The sequence below is a fragment of the Pteropus alecto genome, unplaced genomic scaffold, assembly GCF_000325575.1.
Source record: "Pteropus alecto unplaced genomic scaffold, ASM32557v1 scaffold259, whole genome shotgun sequence".
Classification (NCBI taxonomy): domain Eukaryota; kingdom Metazoa; phylum Chordata; class Mammalia; order Chiroptera; family Pteropodidae; genus Pteropus; species Pteropus alecto.
In genome coordinates, this window is record NW_006442492.1 from 232,761 (window position 1) to 243,625 (window position 10,865).

The 10,865-nt window shown below is 49.6% G+C and overlaps 1 protein-coding gene across 1 annotated transcript in view; it reads right to left on the reverse strand.

Annotated features, from left to right (window-relative positions):
- The window catches only part of FAM222A (family with sequence similarity 222 member A), a 55,012-nt gene that overhangs the window by 18,040 nt on the left and 26,107 nt on the right, over positions 1–10,865 (reverse strand). The window contains exon 2 of the mRNA XM_006922149.3: positions 6,089–6,216. Coding sequence (XP_006922211.1) covers positions 6,089–6,170 — 82 coding nt within the window. The 5' untranslated portion in view covers positions 6,171–6,216. The remainder of the gene's footprint in view (positions 1–6,088; positions 6,217–10,865) is intronic.

Consider the following 10,865-nt stretch of genomic DNA (forward strand, 5'->3'; position numbering starts at 1 on the left):
TGGGGGTTAGAGGGAGGGAGGGGGGAAGAAGGGAGGGGTGGGGAACCTCTTGTCCCCTGTGGGTATGGGAGGCTCCCACCTTCTGAAGGAGATGGGAACACGTAAAGTGTTTGAGTCTGCTACCAGTCCCTGGGGGTTCTCTCCTTCTGTGCTTATCCCTGTGTCACAGCAGAGGAGACTGACAGCCAGAGAGGGCTGTTCACTCTTTTGCCCAAGACCATGCCCATGCCCCATGCAGGGCACAGCCGGGACTTGACCCCCAGACTGTGTTGGTCTCAAAGCCTGTGCCCTAGGAGTGCATGGGGAGAGGGCAGGGTGGGCACGCTACCCTCACCTACAGAGCAGCAGTCCGAGTTACAGAGAGGCTGCATCAGTTACACAAGATGTGGCAGAGTGAGGGCAAAAGTTTACGTCAGTGTCCTGGGGTAGTTGCCTCAGCTCCTCCTTCCTTAGCCCCCTTGGATGACAGGACCCCCATCAGTCCCCACAGAACCTCTCTGGAGCTCTCTGCATAGCCAGTACTGTAGCAGTGCGTGACTCAAAGTTTATGTATCAACACCATGATGAAAAAGTCAAATATTTATTAATCGGGAAGGTCCCGAGCAGCTGAGAAAAACAGGCTTCTGTCCTAGGGGAGGGCAGGTCCTGTTTGGAACCCAGGGACTGTGGCTAGCTGGGAAGAGTCCAAGATCTTAGGCTGAGGTAGGGGAGGGGTAATGGACTTTCCCTCCCCCAACATCATTCTTCCTTTCTTTTTCTCTAGGTTACTTTCTCCAGTCACCTGGAACGGACAACCTCCCAGGCTCCTGGACACATGGCTGCCCGTTCCCCAGACTCCTCTACTTGCTTGACTTCAGATCCTAGAGAGGTGAGATATAGCCATTTCCTCTTTGCTGGCCATGTTCAGGGTATATGTGGTGGCCAGTCCTCATGCAGCCCTGAGTAGTCAGGTTGCTCTGATTCCATTTTACAGGAAGAGGAGGAAAGGGGTCTCAGACTGGGCCATGTCTTCCCCCAGCCAGGCTTTGATATTATCACTCTAGATGGCCAGAGCTGGACAGCTTCTTAGGTCCATCTAATTGGACCTTTCACTTTGCGGGAACACAGGCTCTAAGAGGCTGACTGAATAGTCCAAGGTCATGTAGCCCAGTCGAGACTGTTCTCCCTTGGTAAAAAACAGCAAAGCTCAGTATGTCTGGTCATGAAACTTGGGGCCAGCCCTTCCTGTCTCGATTCTGCCTGAGGGCTAGACGGACAAGGGGGTGGGCCTAGGGCCCGACTACACAAGAGTCATGCCCAGGAAGAAAGGGCAGGAGCCTCCTCTGCCAATTGTCGAGGCTTTGACCAGTAGCAGGGCACCCAATTCAATTTGCTTATCTCCCTTCCTGCCTCCCTCTTTCCTGTGCTCTTTAATTATAGGCAGAGTCAGTGTCTTTTCCAATAAGTGCAAAGATGTCAAAGGGTCTGAGTGGGCAGAGGAAACAAGACATCCTTGATGGACCTCCACACTCCCTAGTTCCGGCCTTGGAGCAGGAAGGAAGGACCAGCCATGGATCATGCCCAGTCCCTGTCTCTAGCCATCTGGCAGCAGTGAGCCAAGGCAGGGAACCCTGGAAACTGGACAGTAGAAATCAAAGGTTAAAATGCACAGATCCTTTGAGCCAGCAAGTCCATTCTGGAAAAAGTTTTGCACAGATATACACACATGTACAAAGGATGTTCATTACAGCCCCGTTCAGAATAGCGAGAGACTAGAAACAACCTAAATGTCCATCAACAGGGGGATGGTTAAAAATGTTTTTTTTTCTGTGCCATGGAATACAATGCAGTTATTAGAATGAGTGAGGAATAATCTCTAAGATACATTGGTAAGGAAAAAAGACAAGAAGCTGAGAAGAGTGTGTAGGGGTGCTGTTTTTTACCAAGGGAGAACAGTCTCGACTGGGAGCTGAGAAGAGTGTGTAGGTGTGCACAGGTTTACATAAAAGGTATTTACTGCTTCTCACACATGTGTGTATTTTTCAGGAGGGTATTTAAGAAACTGCTAACACTGGTTTCCTCTGGGAAGGAGAGTTATTTTTCACTGTAAATTCTTATGCTTTCTGAATTGGGTGCCATGGACAATCTATTCAGTGAAGCACTTGATTTTATAAAAGACAATGAGATGTTCTCCCTGGAGATCATGTAAAGGCATGAAGGGGGCTGGTCATGAAACATTTTCCATTGAAACTGAAGGCCCTCCCAGGTTATCTGTCATTGCTGTTTTTGATGAGACAAATATTTCTCTAAACCCCTATCTCTGAAGGAACACCATCAGTGGACCTTCAGTTTTGAGGATGTGGATAGAACATTTTAGGTCCCCCTTCTCTTCCTAGAAATACCCTGAAAGCAACATGGAACAAAAACAAGTTCCATTATTGGCAAAACTAGATCACTAACCCCCCAAACCAGTGGTCCCCAACCTTTATGGCACCAGGGACTGGTGCTCCTATAAGAATCTAATGCCTGATGATCCGAGGTGGGGCTGAGGCGGTGATGCTAGCCCTGAGAGCAGCTGTAAATACACATGAAGCTTTGCTCACTAGCTGCTCACCTCCAGCCTGGTTCCTAACAGGCCACGGAACTGGTACCAGCCCAGGGGTTGGGGACCCGTTCCCTAAACAAACAATAGGTGGATCAGCTGCCCAAAGCAACTGAGATCAAGTGGGGCCAAGGGAGGAAGCAGAGGGAAGATGCCATAGCTATGGATTTCAGAACGAGCCAGCAGTGTATACTTCCCAAATATGAGGGACACACCCTAAGGTATAAAATCTGAACTCTGTCTTTGCAGCAGTGAAACCAGGGATCCATCGGCTGGCAACAGAGCTTCCCTAGATCCACTTGATTCTGAAGAGCAAAGGAGGTAGGGCTAAATAAGAAATCACACAAATATGCCACATTTGCAGGAACCTGTTTGTCTCTGAGGCAACTGGAGGAAAAGAGCTGGGCTAGAAAAAACTCACCTCCTCCGGAGGCAAATAATCAGAATTGAACCAGTACAGGATCTAATCAAAAATATATATAAGAAAAGTGAAGGAAAGGCAAAGCATAGGTAAAGTAATGGTTGGCAGAAAACTGCTTGCCCTCAGAAAAATGTGGCCCCAGAAGAGACGAAGATTATGGCCAAATATTTCATTGTGAAGGAAAAAACTTAGTTGTTTCTGTAAAGCAAAAACACAAAGCAGATATACAAGAGGAAGAAAAAAACTTATCAGGAAAGCGAAAGGGGGAAAATAAAATGAGTGCAAGGGGAAAAAGGCACAGAAAGCAGAAAAGCAGAAAAAAAAGGAAATAAGGAGCTAGAAAGGCTTAATCAGAAGAGAGCAGATAGACAGCCAATCTATGCTTAACTAGGGTCCCCAAAAGAAGGAAACTGAAATACAAGCCTCAGAACCGCCTGTCAAAAGGGCATGGTACTGTGTTCCAAGAAAAATAGACTTGCATGGCCAACATCAAGGCACAGGCTAGTAATGACATGAAAGATACGGAAAGATCAAAATGAATATAAAGGAAAAAATCAGGCTTCAACTTCTCCACGGCAACATTCAACATTAGAAGAGAAAAGAACAAGATCTGCAAAAATCCTCAAGGAAACAAAGTGACCCAGGGATTATTTTTTACTCATTCAAGTAGAAAGGTGAGAGACCGTTCTGAACATGAAGGAACTCCAGGAGTGCTGTTCACAGGAAGCCTTACGCTGTGGACTACAAGGTCAACTTCAGATGATGGGAAAGTAAGGCAAAAGTGCTGGTGGTGAGCACTGACCCTGTTTATCCAGAGGACAGATTGAAATGACTGCAGTGATATAACCAGATGCTAACATTACAGACCCTAGGAGAGTAATAGTATCTTTCACAACAGAAGGGAGGAGACAAGGAAAGATGACAGTAGTATAAGAACATGGATGTCCTCAGTTTTAATACTTGGGATCAAAAGACATCATTTAAAGCTGATGTCAGGTAATAGAGGTTTAAAGGTTTGAAGTGAACTCCATAAAAATGTTGTAGAAAGGAAGAGGAAATACAGTTGATGCTTGAACAACACAGGGGTTAGGCACGCAGACCCACCACCCACCCCGTGCAGTGAAAACTCCACATATAACTTTGACTCCCCCAAAACGTAACTACTAATAGCCTACTGTTGACCAGAGCCCTTACTGATAACAAACAGTTGATTTACATATTTTGTAATATGTATTATATACTGTATTCTTATATAAGGTAAGCTAGAAAAAAAGAAAATGTAAAGAAGAGAAAATACTTACAGTACTGTACATATTTACTGAAAAAAAATCACATATTTTAAGAATTAAACCATAAAAGAACTATAAGAAACCCTGGTAGAGCTATTTCTTGTTTTGTTTGTTTTTAATAATCTCAGCGTGAGGAAGGTCATTCTAAGTATTCCAAAGGCCAAGAAAGGAAATAATGACAGGTTTCACTTCACAAAGAAAATCTCTCCATGGCAGAACCATAGACAAATGACAAACTGGAAAAAACATCTGCAATTCATGTGACAGACAGCGGTCTACTTCCAGCATATACAAAGAGCTCCTACAAATCAACAGGGTCAAAAACAACCCTATTGGAAAAATGGACCAAGGAGATGAATAGATAAGTCAGTCAGACTACATCTATCAAAATTACAAATGCACATACCTTTGGCCCAGTATTTATTTCTACTTCTAGAAATTTATCTTGTAGTTGCATTCACACCTTTGTGACACATACACGGTTGTTTATTGCTGCATTGCTTATAATGGCAACAGGTTGGGTGTGGTTCTACTTAAGAGACTAGTCAAATAAATTATGGATCATCCTTGCTATGGAAAACTATACGTCAAAAGAATGAGGAAGCTCTTTAGATGCTGACATATAGGATATATTACTAAGTGAAAAACTGAGGTGCAGGGCAGTGTGTAAAATATGTGTGGACACACATATTTGCTGGGATGTGCATAAGAGATCTAGAAAGACACACGGGAAGATGACAGTTCTGGCTGCCTCTGAAGGAGACAGGGTTGGGCAACATTGGGAGAGGGAGGCTTTGGTCTATATACCCCCCATCATTCCTTTTGAATACTAGACCACATGAATGTGTTACCATGTCTAAAGGTAAATCCATGTTAAAAAAAGAAAAAAAAAAAAACAGTGTAAGCACAGCGACAAATGGCAACTGATCCTGTGCTATAGGACAGAGGTGATAGGGAGGGGTGGGGACTGTGGTGAACTGGAGATGGGTGTCCCTTTAAAGAGGCAAAAGTCCAGTTCTAACCAATAGCTGCCTGCGTATAGGAACACAGGCCTATGATGCCAGATCCTCTGATTTTTTTTTTTTTTTCGAGAGACACTAGAAATCCAGATTTTTATACAAATCCGTTTTTAAATGTTTGCAAATACTTCAAAATTAAAAAGACAAAAACGCTTGGGTGGCTAAAAATAATCAGATCAGAGGGTCTGGGATCCCTGTCCTACATGGTCAAGGAAGACAGACCAGTCCAGCTCCCCAATTTGACACACTGAAAATGCAAAGCCCAGAGAGTGAAAAGACGCCAGAGATCACATAGCAAATCAGGCCCTGAGCTGGGATCCCGTTGAGGACTACTTGCTTCCACATTATCCTACTCTTTGCTAATGCAGGAAAATGATGGTGAGCAAGACAGACATGGCATGTGGTAGGGTCACAGGAAGGGCCGGGGTTGGTAGTGGTCAGAGAAGTCTGCTCAGAAGGAGGTCACGGCCAGTGGGAGTTGGCCAGACAAAGGGGGTGGGTGCCGTGGTTAGGGAGGGACTCCAAGGAGGCGGCACAACATGGACAAAGGCTTAGAGGAACACGGAGAGTTCAAGACAGGGTCAGGGAGGGTGGATGTGCTGGGGTGTGGGTGGCATTCACTGCCCGGTACTGCCATGCAAAGGCCTGAGGTGGAAGAAGCTTGGTGTGTCCAGGAATGGAAAGAGCCCTGTGGACTCGGAGTGGGCAGAGGAAGGGGAAACGTGGAGAGGGCTGGGAGGGATGGAGGGTACCGTACAGGGCGAGGGCACCCACTCACACTTGCGCAGCTCCAGGCTCTTGCTCGGGCAGGCCAGGTGTTGGCCCGGTGGGTTCTGGGTCCTCTGCAGACAGGCCAGCATGGCTGAGCTGGGGGCCTGCGGTGTGGCACGCTCTGTGGCAGGGTCCCTGTGAGGAAGGAGATGAGGTGCTTGTCACACGGGCTGCTCCATGCCCACCTCCCACCGCCACCAGCCGGGAGTTGCTGCCAGCATCCTCCCCACTATCGGGCAGAACATCAGAGACTTTCAAAACAGCCTCCCTTTCTCCGTGACAGATGAGGCCAAGAGGCATCGAGAGGCTCACACACGGCCTCCCAGGAAGGAAAAGAATCCAGGTCTCCCAAGTGATGGACTCCCACCATGACGGGGACAGAACTGCTCAGAGTACAGGGCACCTCCTCTAATCAGCTTACTGATGCCCCAGGTCTGCGCAGATCCCCACCCTTATCGTGTTCCCTCAGCAGGCGACCATTCCAGGTGGTGGCCCCCAGCTCCCTTGTAACCTGTGAGCAGATCTGATCCCCCAGCCCCCGGTAGCCAGAGACCCCCATCTGGTGGAACTTTCATGGAGGGGCACCCAAGAACTGCCAGTGGGCACATGGGTGTTCCAGTTTACTGAAGTTGGTTTGCCCTTTTTCCAGGGTATTCTCACAGCACCTTTGGAGGGGTGATGTCCAGGATGGTGTCACTGGGAGAACGAGGGGGGCTCTAACCCTGAGTTGATCTCAGACTGAGCCCTGGGCCCAGGCCCCAAGGGCCACCAGGGCTAACTGACCAAGCTCCCTTCCCCAAAAGGAAAAGGCAGGGCCACCAAGGGCAGCCCTGCCAGCATGGGCAGAGGTCTCCAGAGGTGGCAGCTCAGATGTGGCTCCAGACAGGTTCGGATTTGCTCACTAACCCAGAGTCAAATGCCCAGCTTTCACATGGAAATGCACATTTTCCCTTCACAAAGCCCACTTTCCTCAGAACCCAGAATCCCTGAGGAGCAGGATGACACAGGCAGGACCTATCCTGGAGGCCATAGGGAGAGAGTGGGGCTCTCCCTGCCAGGTCCTTCCGTTCCTCTTTTCCCAGTAAAGAGACAACAGGCCCGGGGGGATCTGAGCCCTGGACACCCCTGATGTCTACTCAGCCCAGGCACTCCGTCCCTACCACCTCCTGACCCCACCCCACGCTTCCAGGTCCCAATCAGCCAAGTCCCAAGGCAGAAGTTGGACTAACTCAATCCTCATACTGGTTTTGAAAAAGAATCAGGGGGAAGAAAAGGAAGTTATTTAATACTAAACAGGTGTCTGGAGCCCTAAATTCTGCTGCATTCTTCTAATAATGAAGTATTCATGAGGAAAAGCCTTTTTTCACTACTTTCTTAAGATACTAATTTCACAACAAGCTCCTTGTTACCGCGCAATTATTCCAATCTTGTATTTCCCCGAGACGGTTGCAGCCTCCTGTCTGTCCTGGCCTCTCGGTAAATGAAAGACAATCACGTAACCACCTTTCATTATGCTCTATTTTACTTTCAGCAAAGGTACCCTGAAAGAAATGATTTACACTGAAAGGGACTTTTATTCAGTTTCAAAACCAATTTTCTCCTATTACTGTCTCAAAAAAGAGAGAGAGAGAAAGTAAGGGATGGATGGGGGAGGGTAGTCGGTTTTCATCTTCCCCCCACCCCCAATAGCCAGCCTTAACGCAGCGATGCAGTAAAAGCTGCAGTATCCACTTCCCAGCTTTGATTTCTGGTAATTTAAAAATATGCCATTACAATCAGGCAGAAATTATACAGTTTAAAAAGGGAATGAAGTGGGGCTTATTGCAGAGATGAAAGCCCTTGACTGCGGGAATGAGGCGCCACTGCCACTCCTTGGGGACTTGGGACATGAGTGGGCGGTGGAAGCAGGCTTTGCTGAGGCCCTTGAGGGCACACCCAAACACATGGGTATGCTCTGCCCCTTGCAGACACCCGGGGACATTTGGACATGCTGCCTGCCACGCTGGGTGTCCACATACACCTGTATTCGCTCACTGCATGTTTTCCCGCAGACAGGCATATCACTCTCACTTCTCGCCCGCACCACGTGACATGCCCCTCCATGCCCTCTGGCACCCTCTCACACGTGTAGGCAGCCCACAGCCGGGCATATTGTGTGGCCTGTGGCTACCCCGCAGCACAGCCTCTCTGTCAGCCTCCTGCCCGGTGGTGTCCACCTCTTACCACTCTGGTGCAGGGGCTGGGGCACAGAGGGGAGAGCTGGAGAAGGCCAGCCGGCTGCAGGGCCCAAGCTTCTCCCTCTACAGATGAGGAAACCCAAGCCAGAGGGAAGCAGGATTCCGCCCAGGGCCACCCAGCAGGCAGTGGCTGGGTAAACCTGCTCCCTCACCACTGGGCTATACTGCTGCCCACAGCCAGTGCAGTGCTGGGCCAGAGAGGCGGTGTTGTGTACTGAGGAGCCCTGGGCTGGATGCCTGGACCCCTCTCTGCCCCGCCGCCCCCAGCCCAGTGCCTGCTGTGCACCCCAAGGGAAGCTACTGTCCCTCTTATGGAAATGGCTCCATGACCCCTCCCAGCTCATTTTCCTTCAGGATCCTGGCCTTGCCCAGCCCTGCCCCTTCTCTGGCCTTTCACTGGGTGCCAGAGGCCCAGAGCCCAGTCTCTCTCCAGCCCCAAGGCCCCCCTACAAGTCCGTAAGGGTCACATATCCCAGAATGCTTTGCAGCTGAAAGGGGCAGACTGAGGGCTACAGTTGTTAAGTGAGGGGCAGGCTGCCTATTCTGGGGCTTCTCCGGACCGCCTCACTGCCCTCTCACTCAGGCTCTAGTTTTCAGAGTACTCTGGTAGTGGATGCCCGGGCAGTTCTGGGAGCCAAGAGGTCACCTGCCCCAACTGGGGCGGGCAGGGGCGGGGCACAGAGGATTCTCTGGAGGCCTCAGTTCAGCTTTTCTGGTATAGCCGTCTGGATTCGTCCCTTGCTTCTGGAGGCCCAGCAGGCAGGGCCCTGAAGCCTGAGAGATGGGCTTTACTTGGAGAGGAGGGATTCTCTTCTCTGCTCGCTTGGTTCCCCTAACTCATTGCTCGTTCTCCCAGGAGCCTGTGTAGTGCTGCTGGGGCAGGTGGGGGTTCCAGTGTGTGTAGGGGGACAGGGGCCAGCCGAGCATGAGGACATGTGGACCACCATGTCCAGTGTCTGTATCAGCCCCATCATCTACCTACAAGACTAAGATCCCTCTCCTCGGCCTTAACACTTCTCTCCGGGCTCAGACTAGAGCCCAACCTTCGTTTGCCTGGCCCCCAAGGCCCCCATAACCTGCCACCCTCGTCTCTCGTGGCTTCCTCCAGCCCTCCCTCCAGCCTGGCTGCCTCCAAACCTTTGCCTGTGCTGGTCCTATTGCCTGCAGTACTGCTACCCCGATCCATTTTTAACTTAGAATCTGGCTCCCCCCTCGCAGCCCTAATCACACTAAATTGTAACTGCCAATTTTCATGACTGTCTTTCTCCACTGGACTCTGAGTTTCTCAGGGGCAAGGATCATGTCTTGTCTCTTTCTCTCCAGTGCCTGGCAAAGAGTACCATTTAATAAACAGGTGTTGAATGAATGGCTGAATCAATGAATTGGTTATTGTCAGATGAAGTGACCAAGGCCCAGAGGAGCCAACCACCCTGTACATGGTCACACAGCAAGCTGGGGACAGGACTGTGGCAGGTACTGAAAACATTCGTGATCTTCCCGTGACCCCACCCTGCCCCCTCCCTGCTTAGCATCATCCCATCCGTAGAAGGCGAGCCCCTCGGAGCCCCCACCAGCACTCATTACACCTCCAGCCAGGGACCATCCTGGGAGCACTGCTCATTTTGAAATCCTATCGGCAAATCAGGCTGTTTATAAGCCCAAGGTCTTTTGTGACTTTAATAATAAAAAGAGGGGAAGGGAGGGGGAAATGCCGTCAGCCTCAATGATTAGAATGCCTTGGCACTGTCCCTGACATGGGGTCTGATAAGACGCCTTATCTCAGAGGCACCCCTAGGAAAAGGTCCCCTTCACCAGATAACGCCCCCAGCTGTCTATATGCCCTTTCATAGCTGAGGATTTAGATAAAAGAAGTGTGACAGGGGAGGGGAAAAAAGGAAGGAACTCTCCAAGTCCAAGGTGGAACTGAGTCGGTGCTGCTCACCTTGGCAGAACAATGAATAGGAGAAGGATGTCTAAAAGCTGTCTTTATTTTTGTTAAAAGAATGGGGAACTGGAGCCTGCCTGCCTTTTGTCATCTCTTCCTTCCTGTCTGGCTACAGAGGGCTTTGGGGACCCTCAGGCCAGCGGGAGGGGGTAATCTGAAAATAACAATGCCCCCATGAATACTAATAATAGCAGTGCACATTTATCGAATGCTCCCTCTGTGCCACACCCCATGTGCATCCTGTCTGTTATACCTCACCACATCCTCCTAGCATCCTCTGTGTGGCTTCTGTTTTTAGCCCCATTTTACAGATTAGGAAATGGTCACAGAGGGGAAGTAGTCTGCACAAGGTCACATAGTTTTTAGATGACAGAGCCCAAAGGTGTCAACCCCTACTAGAGCCTGCACCCTCAGCTCCACACTGTATGGCTCCCACCCTGGCCCCATTGTGGTTGGGGGCCCATCAGCCCCTAGCTCCCAGTCAGCTGGGCAGGAGGAAATAGAAGAAAAGGTCTGCTTCTCCCCACTGCCCAAATCTACTTTGATTCTATTCCAGGAGAGGCTGGGATCACAGAGAGGGAGGAGGTGAGAGGAAGGGAAAG